This window comes from Mesoplodon bidens (genome assembly GCF_964165515.1).
Source record: "Mesoplodon bidens genome assembly, chromosome: 1".
Lineage (NCBI taxonomy): Eukaryota > Metazoa > Chordata > Mammalia > Artiodactyla > Ziphiidae > Mesoplodon > Mesoplodon bidens.
Genome location: NC_138176.1, coordinates 173,659,908 through 173,682,911, shown reverse-complemented (window position 1 = coordinate 173,682,911; position 23,004 = coordinate 173,659,908). Strand labels below are relative to the sequence as shown.

General features: G+C 38.4%; 1 protein-coding gene across 1 annotated transcript in view; it reads right to left on the bottom strand.

Annotated features, from left to right (window-relative positions):
* The window catches only part of DNAJC12 (DnaJ heat shock protein family (Hsp40) member C12), a 43,006-nt gene extending 20,233 nt beyond the window's left edge, over window positions 1–22,773 (bottom strand). Inside the window, exons 1-3 of the mRNA XM_081248723.1 lie at window positions 22,524–22,773; window positions 11,934–12,012; window positions 1,086–1,225 (exon numbers count right to left, since the gene is read on the bottom strand). Of these exons, the coding sequence (XP_081104849.1) occupies window positions 1,086–1,225; window positions 11,934–12,012; window positions 22,524–22,601 (297 nt within the window). The 5' untranslated portion in view covers window positions 22,602–22,773. The remainder of the gene's footprint in view (window positions 1–1,085; window positions 1,226–11,933; window positions 12,013–22,523) is intronic.
* Between the last annotated feature and the right edge of the window lie 231 nt (window positions 22,774–23,004).

Here is a 23,004-nt window from a genome sequence, read left to right as displayed (position 1 = left end):
TAAGAATGTAAAAACAGGGCTTCCCTGGTGGCGCAGTGGTTGAGAGTCCGCCTGCCAATTCAGGGGACGCAGGTTCATTCCCCGATCGAGGAAGATCCACGTGCCGTGGAGCGGCTAGGCCCGTGAGCCATGGCCGCTGAGCCTGCGCGTCTGGAGCCTGTGCTCCGCAACAGGAGAGGCTACAACGGTGAAAGGCCCGCGTACCGCAAAAAGAATGTAAAAACCTTTAAAATTACATTTTCTCTACAATCTACAAAGGTACATGGAAGAACAAAATAAATACATAACACAGTAATTACAGAGATTATTTTGTATTTAGTTTTGTTTAATGCCATGAAGGAAAATAACACAATGGTTTAAAAAGTCTCTCTGCGTCTATCCAACAATTCTTTCACCAGAATTAATAATGGGAATAATTTACAAATAATTTACAGCTTTCTTTGATTAATTAGGTCCTTTTTTTTTTTTTTTTTTTTTTTTGCGGTACGCGGGCCTCTCACTGTTGTGGCCTCTCCCGTTGCGTAGCACAGGCTCCGGACGCGCAGGCCCAGTGGCCGTGGCTCATGGGCCCAGCCACTCCGCGGCATGTGGGATCTTCCCAGACCGGGGCACGAACCCGCGTCCCCTTCATCGGCAGGCGGACTCCCAACCACTGTGCCACCAGGGAAGCCCAGGTCCTATTTTTTATTGAATTTTTATTAAGCCTTGAGACGAGAACAGGCTCATATGAACTGAAAAGATGGAGAATATGAATTTGCAATGGTTCAAGATTCGGCAGTATTATATCAGCAACTTGAGAAGCACAGTTATCAGAATGTATAAAACAGTAAATGATAACGGGGAGCATATACATGTACTGAATCAAACAGCCAAAGACACTGACAACTGTAGTCAGAGGCTCTTCTGGCCCTGATGTACTGACTTTCCCTTCACAGGATTTTGTGGGCACAGTGTTATATCTAGATACTACCAACCTCTTGGTCTTCTCTCTCCTCTTGTCTGCTGACTCTTTAAGCTACTATGTGAGTCTAATCCAGGGGCAACCTGAGCTTCATAAATTCAGTTAACCCCAGAGAGAAACCTACCGTTTTCACCGAGTCACTCAAAGCTTCCCACTGCTGGAATGGCATCGACATCTGGCTCCTTCGCCAGTGGTCATAGCGGGCTCGACTTGCTCCATTAGTCAAAATCTCCTTTGCCTTCTGCAGTTTCTGAAAAGTCTCCACTAGAAAACAAATTTTAAAATGAGCACTACTTTCCTGGAGGAGTTATTTTTAAACTCCCATACAATCAAACTGATCTCACTGAAATATGTCTCTGTTATTTACCAGCTGTGTAACCTTGGGCCAGTTCACTTCATGAAGCTTTAGTTTCCTCATTTGTAAAGTGCATCATAAGGACAAGTGAGATTTTGTACGTAATGTACCTGGCTCACTGTTTATCCACTCCCTTTACTGAGCTCCAGTGATGTGCCAGGTGCTCTCCCAGGTGCTGATGACACAGATGTGAACAATAGACATAATCTACCTCACAGGATAGACATTTATAAACATTGGAAAAATTACAATCTTGTCTACTAGGAAGAAAACTACCTTTTCTAGTGGTAGTGTGATAGAGGGTGATAAGCAGGCTAGAGGAACAGTGTAAATGAAGACTCTAAGACAAAAAAAAATGCATGTTTATTTAGAGGAAGTAGAGGATGCCAATTTGGCAGGAAGACACGGGTCAGGGAAAGAACAATGAGGGGTGGGCCTGTAGAGTAGACAAGGGCCCGGTCACCCAGGACCTTAGAGGTTATGCTAAGGATTCTGGTCTGTTTTTTCTTGTAAGAGCAATGGGAAGCTCCTGGGAGGTTTCCTCCCAGGTTTCCTGGGAGGAAATAACATGGTAGGTGGTTGATAAATGGTAGCTTTGTCACTGATCTATTTGACCAGATGGCATATAATAGAAACTTTTCAAGACCTGTTGGAAACACTTCCAATATGTCTTCTGCTCCTCAGTGAAGTTAAAACTTTCTATAGAGCAGGATACAAGACCAATATACAAAAATCAATTGTGTTTCTATACATTAGCAATGAACAATCTGAAAATGAAATTAAGGAAACAATTCCATTTACAATAGCATCAAAAAAATAAAATACTTAAGAAATGTTAATAAAAGTTCACTGAAAACTATAAAACATTGTTGAAAGAAATTAAATATCTAAATAAATGGAAAGACATCCATGTTCATGGATCAGAAGATCTAATATTGCTAAGATGATAATATTTCCCAAACTGATCTACAGATTCAACCCAGTCTCTATCAAAATCCCAGCTGCCTTTTTTTGCAGAAATTGACAATCCATATGCAAATACAAGGGACCCAGAATAGTCAAAACAGGCTTGAAAAATAAGAACAAAAGTGGAAGAACTCACACTTCCCAATCAAAAACTTTCTACAAAGCTATAGTAATGAAAACAGTGTGGTGGTATTGCCATAAGGACAAATGTAGACAAATGGGATATTAAGAGTCCAGAAATAAACCCTCACATTTACAGTCAATTGGTTTTTTTACAATTCTACCAAGACAATTCGATTGGGAAAGAGCAGTCTTTTCTGCAAATAGGCTGGGACAACTGGATATCCACATGCAAAAGAATGAAGTTGGGGCTTCCCTGGTGGGGTACTGGTTAAGAATCTGCCTGCCAATGCAGGGGACACAGGTTCAATCCCTGGTCCAGGAAGATCCCACATGCTGTGGAGCAACTAAGCCCATGTGCCACAACTACTGAAGCCTGCGTGCCACAACTACTGAAGCCCACGTGCCTAGAGCCCATGCTCCACAACAAGAGAAGCCACCGCAATGAGTAGCCCACGCACTGCTACGAAGAGTAGCACCCACTCGCTGCAACTAAAGAAAGCCCGCACACAGCAACAAAGACCCAACACAGCCAAAAATAAAAATAATTTTTTTAAAAAATGAAGCTAAATCCCATATAAAAATATTAACTCAAAACAATCAAAATGTAAGAGCTAAAGTTATAAGAAAAAAATATAGAAGTAAATCTTTATGACCTTGGATTAGGCAATGGCTCCTTAGATATAATGCCAAAATCACAAGCACAGAAGCAAAAGAAAAAATGAAAAATTGTACTTCATCAAAACCGAAATGTTTGTGCTTCAAAGAACACCATCAAGAAAGTGAAAAGACAAGCCATAGACTGGGAGAAAATATTTGCAAATCATAGATCTGATGAAGGAGTTGTATCTAAAATGTATAAAAAACTCTTACAACTTAATAAGAAGACCGATACCTTCATTTAAAAATTGGCAAGGGACTTGAATAGACATTTCTCCAAAGATATACAAATGGCCAATAAGCACATGGGAAGCTGCTCAACATCATTAGTCACTGGGGGAGTACAAATCGGAACCACAGTGAGATACCACTTCACACCTACCAGAATGATTTTTTTTTGATTTTTTAAAAAAAGATAGATAATAACAAGTGTTGGTGAGGATGTGGAGAAATTGGAAGCCTCATACAGGTGGGATTGTAAAACAATGTTCCTGCTTTGAACTACAGTTTGGCAGTTCCTCAAAATGTTAAACATAGAATTACCATTTGACCCAAGAATTTCAACCCTAAGTATATACTCAAGAGAACTGAAACCATATGTCCATACATATAAAAACTTGTATATGAATGCCCATAGCAGCTTTATTCATACTAGGTAAAAAGTGGAAACAACTCAAATGTCTGTCAAGCAACAGGTGGATAAACAAAATGTGGTACATGCTACAACATGGATGAACCTTGAAAACATTATGCTAAATGAAAGAAGATAGATAGTCACAAAAGGCCACTTACTGTGTGATGCCATTTATATGAAATAGTCAGAATAGACAAATCTATACAGTAATTAGATTCGTGATTGCCAGGGGCTGGGCAGGGGGAAATGGGAAGTGATTGCTAATGAATATAGAGTTTCTTTTGTGTTCACAACAATTTTATGAGGTGGATATTATTAGTATTATTCACATTTTACATAGTCTAAGGCTGAAGGAGGTTCATAAAACTTGCCCCAAGTCCCTAAGCTACAAGGGATGGAGCCACAATTCAAACCCAAGCCTGCCAGGCTCCCCATCTGGGAAGGCTACACTTGACTGCCTTCCTGCCCCTTCCATTTTCCTGCAATACATATGACCCTCTAATCTCCACTTTCTCCTTAATCTCCAGGGATAATAAAAATCTTCCTTATTCATCACTTAGATCCAGGTTGTACCCTTGAGAAACTCAGAGTCTAGTAAGGAAGCAGACATATAAGCAAATCATTTCAGTACAGTGTGATAAAGAGAAATATAGAAGCAAGACTGGTTCTGCATGGGGAGTCAGGACATACTGTCCTAGTTTTCTAAACACTTGGAGTCATCCTTGACTCTTCTCTTTCTCTTACATTTCATTTCTAATTCATTAGCAAATCCTGTTGGCTCTACTTTAAAATGTATCCAAGATCTGACCTCTTGTCCCCGCCTCCACTGCCATCACTCTGGTCCAAGCCACCATCCTCTCTTGGCTGGATTATTATACTAGCTTCTCAACTGATCTCCCTACCTTTGCCTCAGTCTGTGTTCTACACAGCAGTCAGAGTGATCTTTTTAAAAATAAGTCACATAGGGAATTCCCTGGTGGGCCAGTGGTTAGGACTCTACTTTCACTGTGGGGGGGTGCGGGTTCAATCCCTGGTCGGGGAACTAAGATCCCACAAGCTGATCCCACAAGCTGCATGGCCCAAAAAAGAAAAAAAAAAGTCACATGTCACTCCTCTGCTCAAAATTACTTCCATTTTGACTTTTCATTTCTCTTAGAATTAAATTGAAAATTCTTACCATGGCTACTAGGTCTGACATGCTCTGCCTGCCCTCTGCCCCTCTCTTCCTTCTCTGACCTCAGTTTTTTAAATATTTATTTTTTAATTTATTTTTGGCTGTGTCGGGTCTTAGTTGCAGCATGCAGGATCTTTCATTGCAGCACACGGGCTCTTCATTGCAGTGCTCAGGCTTCTCTCTAATTGTGGCACATGGGCTCAGTAGTTGTGGCACTCAGGCTCTCTAGTTTTGGCGCACGGGCTCAGTGGTTGTGGCACGTGGGCTTAGTTGCCCCACAGCATGTGGGATCTTAGTTCCCCAACCAGGGATCTAACCCGCGTCCCCTGCGTTGGAAGGCAGATTCTTAACCACTGGACCACCAGGGAAGTCCCCTCCTATTCCTCCTATTTTTCCCATCTCCCTTGCTACAGCCCTAGTAGGTTCCCTGATGTTCCTTGAGTACACCAGGCACACTCCTGCTGCAGGACTTGGCACTTGCTGTCCTTTCTACCAAGAACACTTTCACCCCAAGCACTCACATGACTTACTTCCTCCAGATGTCAGGTCAGATATCTTGTCGATGGAGTTTTCTCTGACCATGCTACATAAAATAACTGCCCACTCCATCAGCCCCCATTCATTTATCTCCCTTGCCCTGCTTTACTTTTCTTCATATTACCCCTGACATTATATATAGTTATTTGTTTATGATCTATCTCCTCCATGAGAATACAAACCCCATGAAGGCAGAGACTTTGTTTTGTTTCTGCAGCATCCCTTGTACTAGAGCAGTGTCGTAGGTGCTCAAAAAGTATTTGTTCAATGAATGAATGAGTGAATGCTTCCAATTTGGATGTGAATATAAAGATATTCATATAATGCTATTCCCTGAGCTCTAAGCACCAAAGAAATGACACATGCCCTTAAAACATTTTGTGAATTAGGCACGTTTTAATAGTATCAATGGGAAAAATAATTTAAATTATCCTGATGGTGCTTAAAAATACCTCATGGGAAGTCAATATCCTCCGATACAGAAGATGTTAGGGCAAATGTACAGTCAATACTGATGGTACCACCATACCAATTGTGAAGCTACTGAAATACTTCTGTACCTCAGTTGGTACAGAGCTGCTGTTCCTGAGCTTTAATCCCCCAAACACCACCACTTCAAGTGTTCCTCCAGCAGCCAGAGATACTGCCAACCATGGCAGGGCACCTCCAGGAACCTGTCCAAAGCTGGGCAACACAGGTACGTAATAGGTCATTAAATATTTAATATCACTGCTGGAGGTAGTAGCAATTAATAGATTAAAGGGGAGACACTAAAGATGGGGTTATTAAAAGCTAAGGAAGGGCTTCCCTGGTGGCGCAGTGGTTGAGAGTCTGCCTGCCGATGCAGGGGACACGGGTTCGCCCCGGTCCGGGAAGATCCCACATGCCGCGGAGCGGCTAGGCCCGTGAGCCATGGCTGCTGAGCCTGCGCGTCCGGAGCCTGTGCTCCACAACGGGAGAGGCCACAGCAGTGAGAGGCCCGCGTACCGCAAAAAAACCCAAAAAGCTAAGGAAAACAAACACATAAAAAACATCTTGCAATAGCTGCTAGCTCCAGTGAGTGATCCTTCCTGCTGCTGACAACAGTGTAAATGTCCCAATGTATAAATGAGGTGTCACTTTTTCCAACAGGATAAAAAGCTCATTAAATTATCACCATGGATGCACATTTCAGTTACTACTAGAGCAGAGGCTGTAAAGGTTTACATTTTTATCTATGATTCACCTTCTGTTTGCACATTATTGTTGGCCTCATTTTCCAGAGTTTCCGAAATGAAAGAATTATTCTAATATCAATCCCTCAACAGCAGTTGATAAGCAGAAAGCAAAAGAGACCTTACCTTTCCTGTTAGGTGGCCTTTTCCTTGTTCCATACCCTTCACCACATTTAATAAAAATGAGTTTGGATTTATATTTGTCCTTTAATATATCCGCTAATCAAATGAATCATACAAGATAAACATATACCAGTTCTGGGAAGAGAGATCTCATTTTATAAGCTTATACAAGCAAACGATGATGGAACATTTAAAAGACATTCTGATTTAAGTCCTAGGTCTACTTTGAAAATACAGAGGTTCTTTTAATTCATATTTCATAGTATAATTTTTATTAATATATTATTTTTAATACTATTTTATTAATAATAATTAAATAATTATTATATAATTATTCTATTATTTATAAATAAATTATAAATAATTTATTTATAAATATATATAATTATTTTATTATATAAATAATTATTTAATTATTTATTATAATTTATAAATAATAATAAATAATTATTATTAATAATAATTAAATTAATAATTTTAATAGTTTATTAATATAGCCACAATTTAAATGTAAATTTAAATTTACATTTAAAGTCCACTTACAATTACTTGAGAAATAATAATAATAATATGATATCAGGACAAGCTTTGAAAACAATCTGGAGGAAAATACACCAACTGTTAATAGTGGTTCTCTAGCAAAAAGAGATAAGAGCAGACTTTCACTTTCAACATTATTTAACACTGTATATTATTTTTATTCCAAGGGGGAAAAAGCAATAAAGAGATTTTAAAGTAGGAAAACATTGAAACATTGAAATATTTCAGTCAGTAAGAGACAAAGAGTTCCCCTTCTTCAAATATTCAAATGTCTTTGAAGCCTGCAAATCAATAACAAAAATACCATTTCATGGGTCCTTAATTTAGTTTGAAATCCCTTTCTTCAGGCTCAAAGAGAACTTAATAAAGCATTGGCCTGAAACCATTACTGTTATGTGCACATAGGACTGGCATGAGTACCAGCCAGAGGCTTTTGATCTCAGTGACACAATTTCTATAGCACAATCAGTCCTGCCTACATCACCCACAACTGCAGAGCAAAGATCTCTAAAAGCCTTAGATTTAGATTTTTTTTAATGAGAGTGAGAACGATCTAATGTTTACTTACAAAAAGAAAACTATCCCATTTTGTTAAATTTTTATCCTGGAATGCTGCATAAAAACAAGAAAAGAAAGTCCACTGACTCATAATTGCCAACATTCATTGAGCTCTTCCTACATTCAAGATACATCATTTAATCCTCACAGCAGACACATGAAGTAATAATATGCTATTAGTCTACCCATTCTACCTAGGAGTATGTTGAGGCTCAAAGAGGTTGCCCAAAATCAACTAGCTCATAAGTAGGAGCTAGGAGCAATCCAGACAGACAAACCTGTGTTCATATCTACTACTCCATCATGCTACCAAATCAGTCATTTCAGTGGCAACGGTTGAGAGTACATTTAGCAAACCAAAAAAGTGTATATACAAGTTTAATTTCTTCTACCTGCAGTTGTTCTAAAGGCTTAACCTTTCACCTTAATGAAATATGTTTCAAAATCTGTCCAATATATTCTGGATCTCAGTCAAGCTAAAATCAGCATTAAGGTGAATTTTTGTTTCACATTTTAAAATATTTTTATCAGTAACCTTAACCCTTCTCCAAGTGTGAAAAGAACCACTTAAATTTCCAGAAAGCCATATTAATCCAAATTAAGTAAATAGATGTTTAAACAGATTTCAAAGCAATTTCTACCCAAAGGTTGAATCATCTACTGCAAGCCTTACAAGGGAAGATATTGATGTCTGTGTACCTTTTCATTTTAAACAATATTTACACAGTCCAGTGTCTCTCTGAACAAGAAGCCTTGTGGTAGTCCGTACATGAAAACTCAACACTATGGCAACTAGAATGGCAGTGATTGCACAATGATTCATCATGCATCCTGAATAGAAATTGTTTGCTGTGGACAGAAAAACAACTCAAAGCCATGCTTCACTGGAGAGGAACCCAGTTAAAGAATAATCTGTGGTGGTGGGTTTTTTTAAGTGTTTATCAAATTTTTATACCTTTTTATACTTTTTGCTAGGGCATCTATCTTAATATTAACTCTAGTTTAGAGAGGTAATTCATTTGTCTCCTACTGAAATGTTCAAGAATTCATTCTTTCACTCATTCAAGAAATTATATGCACAAAGTAGCTGTCCTCCAATGCAGGTGCTGTGCTAGGTGCAAGGCATACCACTTTGAATGAGATAAGCAGGAAACCAGGCTCACTGAGCTTCCAGTATGACTAATAAGCAAATTGTCAACAAGAGGACAATATGATACACAGTTGGCCACCTGACGTATATGTAGGGTGCTCCGGGTAGCTGGGGCACACATAAATCCCAGAGGAAGTGATGATTAAGCTGAGACCTGACTCAGCAGCACGACCCAACTAATCAAAAACAGGGCAGGGAGGTGGGCAGGCCTCGGGGATGTTCCAGGCAGAGAAAGCAATAGGTATAAAGGTCTAAAGAGTGGAGAGCAGGGCACATCAAGGAACCAAGGTAGTTGTGAGTGGCTGAAACATGGGGTTGTAAGCATGGTGGTGGAGAGGAAATGAGGACAGAGAGATAAGTGGGGGAGCACAGCATGAAGGGGCTTGTACCTAAAGGCCCAGCCAGCAATGGCAAAGAATGAACTATCGCTACACGTACAATATGGGTAAATATCACAGACATAAGGTAAAGCGAAAGAAGCTACATGCAGAAGAATACATACTGTATGATTCCATTTACATGAAATTCAAAGCTAGGCAAAACTAATCAATGGTGATAAAGATCCAAAAATGGGAGAAGGTGCTGACATTGAACAGGGCATGAAAAGGGACTTTCCCTGGGGTGGTGGAAATGTTCTACATCTTCATCTGGGCAGTGGTTAAACTGGTTATATGTGGACAAACATTTATCAGGTTTACACTTATGATTTGTTCACATTGCCTTAATAAAAAAGGGGAGGGACTTCCCTGGTGGTCCAGTGATTAGGATTCCATGCTTCCACTGCAGGGGGCCCAGCTTCAATCTCTAGTCAGGGAACTAAGATCCTGAAAGCCATGTGTCGTGGCCAAGAAAAAGGAGGAGGGTCAAATGAGCAGAAATAATAGTTAGGTATCTAACAAAAGATGACTTCATACATTGGAAAATGACTTGTTTATAGAAATCAAAGGGATCAATGATTTCTAGAGAAAATTAATTCAGAGATTTACAATAAGGGAAAAATTTTTTTAAGAGGGGTTGGGTCTTGCCATTTGTGAAATATGGAGTTATGGACAGGTCTTAATCATATTTTCCTTATAGAAAAATCATATGTATACACATACTATACACATACCTATAGTATACACATATAGTAAACATAGTCATCAAACTTAAGATAGTACGACCTACCCTGAGGGTAAAATCAGGGTATGAATACACAGGAGATTTCAACTGCACTGCTAAAGTTTTAAGCTGTGTGATACATACATGGACATTTGTTATAGTATTCTTTGTACTGTTTTATACATAGTAAATCTTTTATTTCTTTCCATAACTAGAAAGAAAGACCACTATTTGCAGTGTGAAGCAATTAAAGGAGTCCTGTAAGGATTCAGGCATGACATGATAGTGGCTTACCTACTGCAGTGGCTCTAAGGATGGAGGGAAGAGGACCTACAGGAGAGAGATGCGGAAGGCAAATCACCAGCATTTGGTAGTCAATCAGAAGTAGATGTGAGGCAGAGGAAAGAGACAGGTTTTTGCCTGACCAACTGAATGAATGGTGGTGCCATTTATTGAGACGGGGAAACAGAGAAAAATGAGCATGATTTTAAGAGGTGAGAGGAGGATGAATAACGAGTCCAGTTTTTGACAGAGTGACTTTGAATTGTCTCCAAAAGGAGATTTACAAGAAGCAGTTGAAGCTACAGTCTGAAACTGAGGAATGAGAACTGAGTTAAGGATAGATTGGAGAGCCATCAACAAATAGCTGATGATTGAAACCACAGACTTGGACAAAACTCCAGAGAAAAAATGGGGAGTAAACCCAGAAGAGGGTTTAGAAGGGAACCTAGGGACAGAAGGGAAGGAAGTCACAAAGGAGACAGAAAGAGCAGCCCAAGAAGTAGGAGGAAAAGCATAAGGGGTATGTATCCTGGTAGCTAAGAAAAAGGAGTGTCAAGAAGGTGAGCATGGGGCTTCCCTAGTGGGGCAGGGGTTGAGAGTCCGCCTGCTGATGGAGGGGACACGGATTCGTGCCCCGGTTCAGGAAGATCCCACGTGCCGCAGAAAGGCTGGGCCCGTGAGCCATGGCCGCTGAGCCTGCGCGTTCGGAGCTTGTGCTCCTCAACGGGAGAGGCCACAACAGTGAGAGGCCCGCGTACCACAAAAAAGAAAAAAAAAAAAAGAAGGTGAGCATGGTCAATAGTGCCAAATTCTGATGCAAGCTCAGGGAAGGTAAGGACTACAATGTGGACCATTGAATTTGGCAGCCAGGAAGTCCTTGGTGACTATTACAAGAACTGTTTCCTAGAAAGGTGAGGAGGAAGTCAGACTGGGATAAATTGAAAAGGGCAAAAGGGAAGTAGAGATACCAACTGTGGACTTCTTTTTCAGGAACTTTGGCTCTAAAGGGAAGGCAAGAGATTGGGAAGGAGCAGGAGGGTGACAGGTTAAGGAAGGATTATTGGTTTGCTTGTATTTTTTCAAGCTGAGATACACAAAAGCATTTATGTATAAATTTATGATCATGAAATGTAAAATATGATAAAGAACAAATGTACGAATATATTATTATATAATATATATGGACCTATTCAGGTCTTCAAAATGAAGAAAACACAGCAAGGTTCTCATCAAGACAACCACCTGGTTACAAACATATTTAAGTCATGTTAACATTTGAGAACTGGTGAAATAAAGCATAAACTGGACAAATTTTAAACCATGAAGCAGAACATTATAGCAGAAAGATAAATGAATATCAAATGACTACTGTTAGAAAAAAGACCCTACCCAATTCCCTCCTCACCTTCTATCTGATAGTGCAAAAACATTCTTTGTCATTGAATGAAAGAATAACGTTGAGTGTAAACAGATAAAAGAAAATGAAGTTACTATTAAAGCCTTTTTAGAGCTCTATGCTATACATTTTCATGAGAAACAGCCATTATTAAATACTTACCAGCTTTGGAGTTTTCAGGATGCTTGTCGGGGTGACATTCCAGGGCCCTGACCTTAAATTCTGCCAGGATTTGTTCAGCCTAAAACAAAAATCAATGTTTAAAATAAGGAATCCAATTTGAATGGAATGAAGGAAGAAGTTGGGTGTCAGTTTTTCCCCCAAAAGCCATGATCACCCAACTTTTTATTTTGATCCCTATATTTGTATTTTGACTTTTTACTCTAAGAAATTATTTTCTCAATAACAAAATTCAGAAAGTATCCAATAAAAGTTCCTATTCAAATAGTAGTCTATGATGACAATTTAACTTGTTACTGTATTTAGATGATGGCCCAAGACACCTATGAGTTCAAATGTCAAAAATGGTCAGATAGGTTTATCCTAAGGATATATGAAAGGTGTGTTCACACATCCAAGTTCTTCTAAGGATGCGTAGCCACCAACCGTTATTCAAGATGACTATCCAGGGACTTCCTTGGCATTCCAGTGATTAAGACTCTGAGCTTCCTTTGCAGGGGGCATGGGTTCAATCCCTGGTCGGGGAACTAAGATCCTGCATGCCATGTGGTGTGGCCAAAAAAATTAAATTTAATTAAATTTTTAAAAATCAATTTAAAAAAAGACTATCCAGTTTATAAATTACCCATTATAAAGTTCTTTCTGTCTGTCTTTTGGCCCTTTTCTTTTTTATTAAGAATTTCACATTTGGGAATTAGGGGGTTAGATAAATGTAGTCAAAATGTACAAACTTCCAGTTATAAAATAAATAAGTACTAGAGATGCAATGTACAACATGATAAATATAATTAACACTACTATATGTTATATATGAAGGGTGTTAAGAAAGTAAATCCTAAGAGTTCTCATCAGAAGGAAAAAAATTTCTATTTCTTTAATTTCATATTTATGTAGATGATGGATGTTCAATAAATTTATTGTAATCGTTTCATGATGTATGTAAGTCAAATCATTATGCTGTATACTTCAAACTTATACAGTGCTATATGTCAATTATATCTCAATAAAATTGGAAGGAAAAATGTTTCATAATTTAAAAAAAAAGGATAAACCTGATAATTTTGTTACCAATAAATAGATTGGTTAGAGATTTTGATTGGGAAAACAGAAACTTCAACCCAAACTAAAATGAGGTTTGAGGGCCATTTATGATTTTATTTGATTTCACTCACCCATCTAATCCTTATTATCATGAATTATCAAGACTTGGCTTCATTAATTATGATTGCAATGTCAACAGCAGGATACAACAGTGGTTATGTGGCTCTTGGATTCTGATTACTTTGTTTTAAATCCCAGTTCTGCCCTGAGACTTTAGGCAAGTTGTGTAATTTCTATGTGCCTAGGTTTCCTCATCTTTACGTTTCATGAATAAGTCGAGCACTTAACACAAAGCCCAATCACAGTAAGAACTCAATAATAGTAGCTATTATTAAATGTCAGTGGTTAAGTAACTTGAACTCATTTAGCTTATTACTATAAAAGCTGAATTTTTTGTTAACTAAGCAGATGGAATTCAAACCCAATAATTGTAGCCACTGTTTTATGTGGCCGAATTCTTCAGACTTAGGGACCTATTATCAAGTACTATATTTACTATACATGATTTAATGAAAGCAAATTGCCTCTTGTTTGAGAAATGAATTCTCAAGCAGTTCAGCTCCGTATTGTCATAAGATTCATGGGAAAAACATTTTTATCAGCTCCACATCATCCTTAATCAATTCTCATAAAAAAATCTTCACTTTTACAATCAAAGACAGGCTGTATTATATATGAGTATGTTTAAAGCCCAGACTGATATCTCTACTCTTTTCCGTGTTAAGCATGTACTGGGAAACACTTGCAATAACAGGAAGAGATAGATTTCCTAGTAAGAACTGTAATTAATTATGTTTCCTCTTCCTGGGTGCTCCCTTTACCCCTTAGTCACCATAACCTGCTAATAGAATGAAGAAAATTGAGATTGGGACTTGTTTTGAAATTGTAAATATTATAAAGAGTCTAGTAGTAAGCTTTTTTTTTTTTTTTTTTGCGGTACGCGGGCCTCTCACTGTTGTGGACTCTCCTGTTGCGGAGCACAGGCTCCGGACGCACAGGCTCAGCGGCCATGGCTCATGGACCCAGCCGCTCCGCGGCATGTGGGATCTTCCCGGACCGGGGCACAAACCCGTGTCACCTGCATCGGCAGGCGGAGTCTCAACCACTGCATCACCAGGGAAGCCCTAGTAGTAAGCATTTTTAATTAACAAGTAATTTATGAATACTCACGAACTCTCTTTGAAAAAAATTTCTATCAATATAGAATTTTTTTAAAAAAACCTTTACTCCTTTTCCCCTAAGATAACAGAAGCCTTCAAGACACATTTTTACACACTTATATACATATTTATGTATATATTTTGGGGGGATTTAATAACACAAATTGATAAAACTATACCTATCTATCAAAGGTAGAAAGTTTGGAGTTTTTGTTGTTGTTTTATTTTTTAATTCCTATCCCATCTTTAAAAATTAAGAATAATCCAGGGCTTCCCTGGTGGTGCAGTGGTTGAGAGTCCGCCTGCCGATGCAGGGGACACGGGTTCGTGACCTGGTCCGGGAAGATCCCACATGCCGCGGAGCGGCTGGGCCCGTGAGCCATGGCTGCTGAGCCTGCACGTCTGGAGCCTGTGCTCCGCAATGGGAGAGGCCACAACAGTGAGAGGCCCGCGTACCGCAAAAAAAAAAAAAAAAAAAAAGAATAATCCATATCTGTCTTTTATTACTTTTCATAGTTTTATTGTCACAAAGTTTATCACAAATCTCCTATGTACGGCTGGTTCTGAGTAAACTAACCAGTAAAGAGGCTTAGTTTGCCTTGGGCCTGTTCTATTTATCTCCTGGCATCACCACCCCACGTGCCTGGTGCTAAGTGTGGCCCATGGACAAGTGAGGCCCTCCATGTCAAGGTCCACTGAATCTTGCTTTCCAGACCCAATGTCCAATGGTATGGAAAGCTGCCTACCCTACTGGCCAATAAACATACAAAAAAGGTTCAACTTTACTCATAATTAAATAAATCAAAACATCCACGGGATGATCATGACCAGTGTCACTGAGGGTGCAAAGAAATGAACTCTCTCATGCTTTCCTGGTTAGGATGTAAATGGTGTAGATTTTCTGGAAATCAATTGGGATATACACATATATAAAAATCCTTGAGAATTCCCTGGCAGTCCAGTGGTTAGGATTACACGCTTTCACTGCCGAGGGCCCAGGTTCGATCCCTGGTCGGGGAACTAAGATCCCACAAGACAGATAGCATGGCCAACAAAATAAATTAAAAAAATTTTTTTTAATCCTGTAATTTTTTTCATACTCTGGTTCAACAATTTCAATTCTGGCTAAGAGGATAATCAGAGGTAGGAAATGGATTTAGTTATAAGAAAGTTCAATGAATTAAAACTTATACACTTTAGGGCTTCCCTGGTGACGCAGTGGTTAAGAATCCACCTGCCAGGTCTTCCCTGGTGGCACGGTGGTTGAGAGTCCGCCTGCCGATGCAGGGGACACGGGTTCGTGCCCCGGTCTGGGAAGATCCCACATGGCGCAGAGCGGCTGGGCCCGTGAGCCATGGCTGCTGAACCTGCGCGTCCGGAGTGTGTGCTCCACAACGGGAGAGGCCACAGCAGTGAGAGGCCCGCGTACCGCAAAAATAAAAAATTTAAAAATTTTTTAAAAAGAATCCACCTGACAATGCAGGGGACACAGATTCAAACCCTGGTCCGGGAAGATCCCACATGCCGTGGAGCAATTAAGCCCATGCACCACAGCTACTGAGCCTGCACTCTAGAGCCGGCGAGCCACAACTACTGAGCCCACGTGCCACAAATACGGAAACCTGTGCACCTAGAGCCCATGCTCTGCAACAAGAGAAGCCACCGCAGTGAGAAGCCTGTGCACCGCAACGAAGAGTAGCCCCCGCTTGCCACAGCTAGAGAAAGCCCGCATGCAGCAACAAAGACCCAATGCAGCCAAAAATAAATTCATTAAGTAATTAATTAAATTAAAAAGTTATACATTTTAAACAAAAACCTATGTGCCTAGTAATAGGATATTTGTTAAAGTTAATTGTAATATAGCTATAAGATGGGATATTTTGCAGTCATTAAAAAAATCATCTTTTAGTAGAAGACAATAATCTGAGAAATTTTATATAATACATTCTATGAGAAAAGGTAAGCTACAAAGTATTATGTACGGTATAAAACTTTAATGTTTTCTCAAAAGGAATTATGTAACATGCGTATATGTAAAATAAAGATAATGATAATAATAGCTAAGATTTATTGAGACTTACTCTGTGCCAGGCACTCTTCTAAGTACTTTATATATAGCATCTCATTTAATTCCCACAGCAACTCTATGAGGTGGGTGCTATTATTATTCCCATTTTGCAGATTAGGGAACCAAGACATAGGAAAGTTAAGTAATTTTCCCAAAGTCACAGAGCTACTAAGTGGCAAAGCCAGGATTTCAACTCAGACAGTCTGACTCCAAACGCATACAAAAATATACATATAAATATTTATACATATACACATGTACTTATTACATAATACATAAATACAGCATATATGCATGCATAGTTGGCATGCCTATGTCATACTCCCAAACATTAAGCATTTTTCTCTGTGCTCTCTTCATACTCCTCATTTCTTTATTGAACATATATTAATTTTAGAAATTAAATTTTAAAACTTAAAAACTTATCTTTTCCATATCCTAATAGCACAGTATTTTGCTCTGTGCCAGGAAATACTCGTGTGCAATAAGGACTAATTTGATTCCCACTTGAACGGATCTTCTCCAGCTTTTCCCTGGCCACACAAATGCCCTCTGACTCTCCCTCCATGTATTTAAATTTTAACCAAGTAAGATTGTTTCATGCCCCATCTCTTCTCTGAAGTCTTGTCAGATATTCTTTCCTTAATTCCTGTTGCACTTATAAACAGTACCACACAGCACAGTACTTATTTGTCCTGGAATTGTTTCCTGTGTATGAGCTTTGATTCTTCAACTGGATGCCAATTTCCTTACACACTCGCACCATGTCTCACTTTTTTGTTTTGTTCTCCCCCCATCACGTCTAGTACTGGACCAATGCCAAGTGTTGAATGAATACTTGATTACAGACTGACAGGTATTCTTCAAATAACATGACTGTAGTGTAATAGGAGCGTTCTGAAAATGTGATTTATTCATTAAAAGAATGCATTGATTCATGTGCTGGAAATGTATATGCTACAGAATATGTTGCAGAAAAGACAAGACCCATTTTAACAAGTGGGTTAACATCCATCATTTCGATTTACTTAGTTTGAAACTGGATTTTTCCCACAAAATGCCCGACATTAGTAATATCCCTGAAATAGATTTCATGAGAGATCATCTTACATCATTCTAATGAAATGATAATTAATTAACATGAGCTATAGAAGTGATTTGAGCCATAAAATATACAATGGTAATACTGGGTTAAAATCCATAAAATACAATAACTATTAATCCACAGTGACAAAAATAGTTGAATAAGTAAGTAAATGTGGGAGAAGGGGTAGCTTTTCTTTACAGAAGAATTCCAAGTAATAAATGTAAATGGATGAGGAAAATAGAAAGTCACCATTAGGCAAACACCATAACAGTAACTCTTATAGGCAAGATTCCCTAAAGGATGCTAAAATCAGTGGGTGAACGTTTGAGGAGAAACACTGTGGTCTCAAAGAACTGTCACCAATATATTTGTTAACTACAAAAGGGAAAATAGTAAGCCTACACTGCAAAAACCTGGCAGAAGAAAGCTGACAGACACATCTTAACCAAATGTTCAAGGTTAATAAGACATATCTACATCAGGGACCCCTGAAATGATGCACTGAGAAAGGCACACCATCACCTCTGGGGTGTTCTTTCCAAAAACACCTAAACTCACTCTAATCATGGGAAAAGATCAAGCAAACCAAAATTGAAGGACATTCTACAAAACAATTCACCACTACTCTTCAAAGTGTCCAGGTCTTGAAAGATAAGGAAGATATGAAAAATTGTCATTTTGGAGGAAAATAAAGGAACCAGACAACTAAGTACAATAAAGGATCCTGGCTTGGATCTTGGAGGAGAAAAAGGGCATTAGTAGAAAAATTGATGAAATTGGAAGGAGCCCTATACTTTAGATCAGGGGTTGACTAACTCTGGCCCACAGCCCACATCTGACCCACCACCTGTTGTTGTTTTGTTTGTTTGTTTGTTTTTGAGGTACCCGGGCCTCTCACTGTCGCGGCCTCTCTCGTTGCGGAGCACAGGCTCCGGTCGCGCAGGCTCAGCGGCCATGGCTCACGAGCCCAGCCGCTCTGCGGCATGTGGGATCTTCCCGGACCGGGGCACGAACCTGCGTCATCGGCAGGCGGACTCTCAACCACTGCACCACCAGGGAAGCCCCCACCTGTTTTTAAAATAAAGTTTTATCGGAAGACAGCCATGGTCATTCATTTACATGTTATCTATAGCTACTTTCTCACAATGGCCGAATTGAGTGGTTGTGGCAGAGACCATAAATCCTGCAAAATCTAAAATATTTGTTATCTCAGGGTCAGCACCAAGATGACACACACAGGGACTTCCGTGGCGGTCCAGCAGTTAAGACTCTGCGTTCCCAATGCAGGGGACACGGGTTCGATCCCTGGTCAGGGAACTAAGATCCTGCTTGCCGCACACGCAAAAAAAAAAAAAAAAAAAAAGATGAGACAAGCAGGACACCTGGGTTTAAGGAAGTACTCACTCTCTCTCAGGTCTCTGCACTTGCAGAAACCCTGAGAGTTAGTGCCTCCTTAAATTTTGCATCATAAGCACTCTGCTTACCTCACCCTAGTGCTGACCCTGTCTGGTTCTTTACAAAAAATGCTTGATGACCACTGGTTGAGTTAATACTATTGTACCAATGTTAATTTTCTGATTTTGATAATTGTACTAATTAAATATGATGTTAACATTAAGGAAGCTGGGTGAAGTGTATACAAGAACTCTATTATGTTTGCAACTTTTCTGTAAGCCAAAAATTATTCCAATATAGATGGAGCACAGAGGATTTTTAGAGCAGAGAAACTACTCTCTATGATACACTATGATAAGGTGGATAAATGTCATTATACACTTGTCCAAACCCACAGAAAGTACAAACCCAAGAGTGAACCATAATGTAAACTATAGACTTTGGGTGATGATTATGTGTCAATGTAGGTTCATCAGTTGTAACTCTGGTGGGAATGTGGATAATGGGAGAAGCTATGCATCAGTGGAGGGGGCAGGTATATGGGAAGCCTCTGTATCTTGCCCTCCATTTTGCTATGAACCTAAAATTGCTCTTCAAAAAATTCTATTAAAAATCATTTCAAAATAAAATATTTTAAAAATAATGTGAATTACAGAATAGAATGGGGACTTCCCTGGTGGTGCAGTGGTTAAGAATCCGCCTGCCAATGCAGGGGACACAAGCTTGAGCCCTGGAAGATCCCACATGCCGCGGAGCAACTAAGCCCGTGCGCCACAACTACTGAGCCTTTGCTCTAGAGCCCGCGAGCTACAACTACTGAAACCTGCTCACCTAGAGCCCGTGCTCCACAACAAGTGAAGCCACTGCAATGAGAAGCTCGTGCACCACAAGGAAGAGGAGCCCCCTCCTGCAGCAACTAGAGAGAGCCCACATGCAGCAACGAAGACCCAACGCAGCCAAAAATAAATTAATTAATTGATTTAAAAAAAATAGAATAGAATGAATTTATGAAGTTCCAAGTGTACGATGTTACTGTGAGGCCAAAACAACTCCCTAAACCACGACAACTTACTATATGCCAGGCACCATTCTAAGCACCTTATGTATCATGTCTCATTTAATCCCAACAACACCTCCATGAGGTGAGTACTATTACTATCCCCATTTGCAGATTAGGAAACCCAGCCATAGAAAAGTTAAATAATTTTCCCAAGGTCACATAGCCAATAAATGGTTAAGATTTAAACCCAGGTGGTCTGAAGTCAATAAGAAACAGAACTAGAAAAAAAAATAGGTGTTTCTATTTATTGAGTTTATGCTCAGTTTTCAAGTCCATGAAATCTTGAAATGAGAAAGTCTTATTACTACTGAAATGTTGACCAGATATTAAAAAATCAATTAAGATCCACACCCAAGAGGATGCCTTACACCACTAGTGTGTGGTATATGCATCAATAAGGACTTCAGAAGATTTCATAGCATGCATCTATGTAAAATCTGATATAGGGAGAAAAAGATAACTGATTTGGGCTCAAATTTCAGTAAATGTTTTTGAACAGGGGGTATTTGTTTCCTACTCAACAGCATGGAAATCCTCCCGTGGCCTCATATATGTCATTTAACTAATTTCCAACACAGGCTTTAAAGTGTAAGAACTGTATACTAAAGCAAAGAATTATGTGTGTATCTAACTCAATTGTTGTAAGTGGAATCAAAATATCAAGCTGCTTTGAAATTATAACTGCTAAATTGCTCTTGGATAGGAACAGTTCTGGTTAATTTTTTAGAGCGTCAGATCAAGGAATATTTGAAGTAAAGAAAACCCATGCAACACAATTTAAGTAAAGGAAATGTCATAGTAATACTCAAAAAAAGCCATTAAAATATTTTTCAGTGAGAAGGATACATATAAAAAGAGGGGAGAGGGGAATTCCCTGGCAGTCCAGTGGTCAGGACTCCGCCCTTACACTACAGAGGGCACGGGTTTGATCCCTGGTCAGGGAACTAAGATCCTGCAAGCCAAGCGGTGTGGCCAAAACAAACAAAAAAAAGGCGGGGCAGGGGGGAAGATATATATAAAAAGAATTGGCAAAATTGTGACAGGTCATTGCATTTTAAATAAATGACTGTTACCTACACATGCTATGCCACTGACAGAATTAGTAAAATACATCCGGAAGAAGGAATGTCAAGACAATGCTTTTATTCTCCTTTTAATATATGCTACGGTATACACAGAGAGTATGACTATAACTGATAACCACAAAATGAAACTGTTATAAACATAATAAACAACAGGATCATTTTTTTTAGTCTATTCAAGACTAATCTTTCTTTGTAGAAAGATTGAAAAGACAATAACATAACTACAAAAGACTGACTAAAGGGTCAAGAGATTTATTAAGGGGATATTACAACCTTTACTTTATAACCTAGCATGACAATATTTTTTATAAATCCAAATCATGAAACTTTTCAAATTAAATTATGTTCCTTTGATTCAAATAGTTCCTTCAAAAATTATTTGGCAAGAGTATAATCCAAAGTATGAATAACACATAATAAGCTTTCTCAGTTGCTCTAAGTGTGTTTAACTACAAGGTACCTAAGATAACTTCCACAGGGTGACGAAATTAGAGATAATCCTTTGTGTCCAATATTATTCTATTCTCCAAACAAAATGAAGTACATTTTATTACTTAACTCCAGCCTTATGAAACAAAGATGAATAGAAAAATAATTTGCTTTAAAATATTTTAATATTAATAGCTATATTTTAGTAATAAAATAAAATAAATATTTTAATACCTGTTATATAAATATAAAATAATATGAATATGTTTAATAATATAATTGAAATATATTTCATATTCATCTCAATATTTAAAACATTAAAAAACTGTAAATAAATGAAGTGTTTAACAATAAGAGAATAACCAATTGTGGTACAATAGTAAAATGAAATATGCAATCATTAACATATATATGAAGAATCTTTAGTAACCTGGAGAAATCCTTCTTATAATGTTAACAGATAAAAAGCAAACTTGTCTTCAAAAATACATATATAGGAAAAAGACTGGTGATTAATATACCAAACATTAATAGTGTTACCCTTGGGAGGTAGAATCATAAATGAGCTTTCCATAATTTAAAAAACTTTTACAACTTTTATAATTATCTATGGGGACCTTTAAAAACGTTGTTCCATTATAGATCAAGTGAACAATTACAGAGTTTTCACACATTTTGTTTCAGAAGCCAGACTCTAAAGAAGTAATTCCTCTCACACAACTTGAAACATTAACATAAAAGGATGTTTCTTGGCTTATATAATTTAACTGCTCACATAAGACTACATATTTTAATAAAACATTTTAAAATCACTAATTACTAGAAAATTACATCTCATCTCAATTACAGTGTAAATTACCATAATAAAGATATAGCTTATGTATACTATGAAAACTACCAATAGCAATTACAATTAAATTTCAAATATGTATTTTTAGTATATTTGAAATAGTCTATGACCATGTGACAGAATACACATATTCAATCAGAAGCTTCCATAAAACTGAAAAAGGGCACTATTCAAGTAAAGACCCAGCACATATTTAAGTCCTTAACTTTCTCTGAGCCAAAAGTGCTTTAAAATAATACAAGATTAGATTTTTAGGCAACGTAAGTTCCAAATTAAAACCTTAAATAAAAACTTGAAATACTGTTGTGAAAAAGAACAGCATTATTCACTGCCTTACCGAAGACAGTTCATCACATCCCAGTAACGTGTAGTAATCTTCAGTATCTTCCAACCTGTAATTCAGTATCGCGTCCATTTAGATTACTAAATCAGCTTTTCTTCCCTCTGAAACAAGAGGCACAATGAACTGCGAATTAACAGGAAAAGCCTTATGAGGTCTGGTTTACAGCTGCGTGTTCCAAACGACAATAACTAGATTCAAGTCTGGCCACAGTCAACACACCAGATGTCATCCTAGACCTTTGTAAACTCTACCTTTCATTGGCTGTTTATACAAGAGAAAAGAATAGCCCACGAGCAGAACTGCTGCAGTGCTGCCTGGGATCTGTAGTTTGAATTTATGTAAGGGACTAGATGAACCATTCCTCTCATGAGTTGACAAAGACTGTCCATTTTTACACACTCCCCAAATTGGCCATCTTTTCATATCCTATATATTTTTATCTTTTTCCATTTTTTTTAAGGGATAGAAAAAAAAT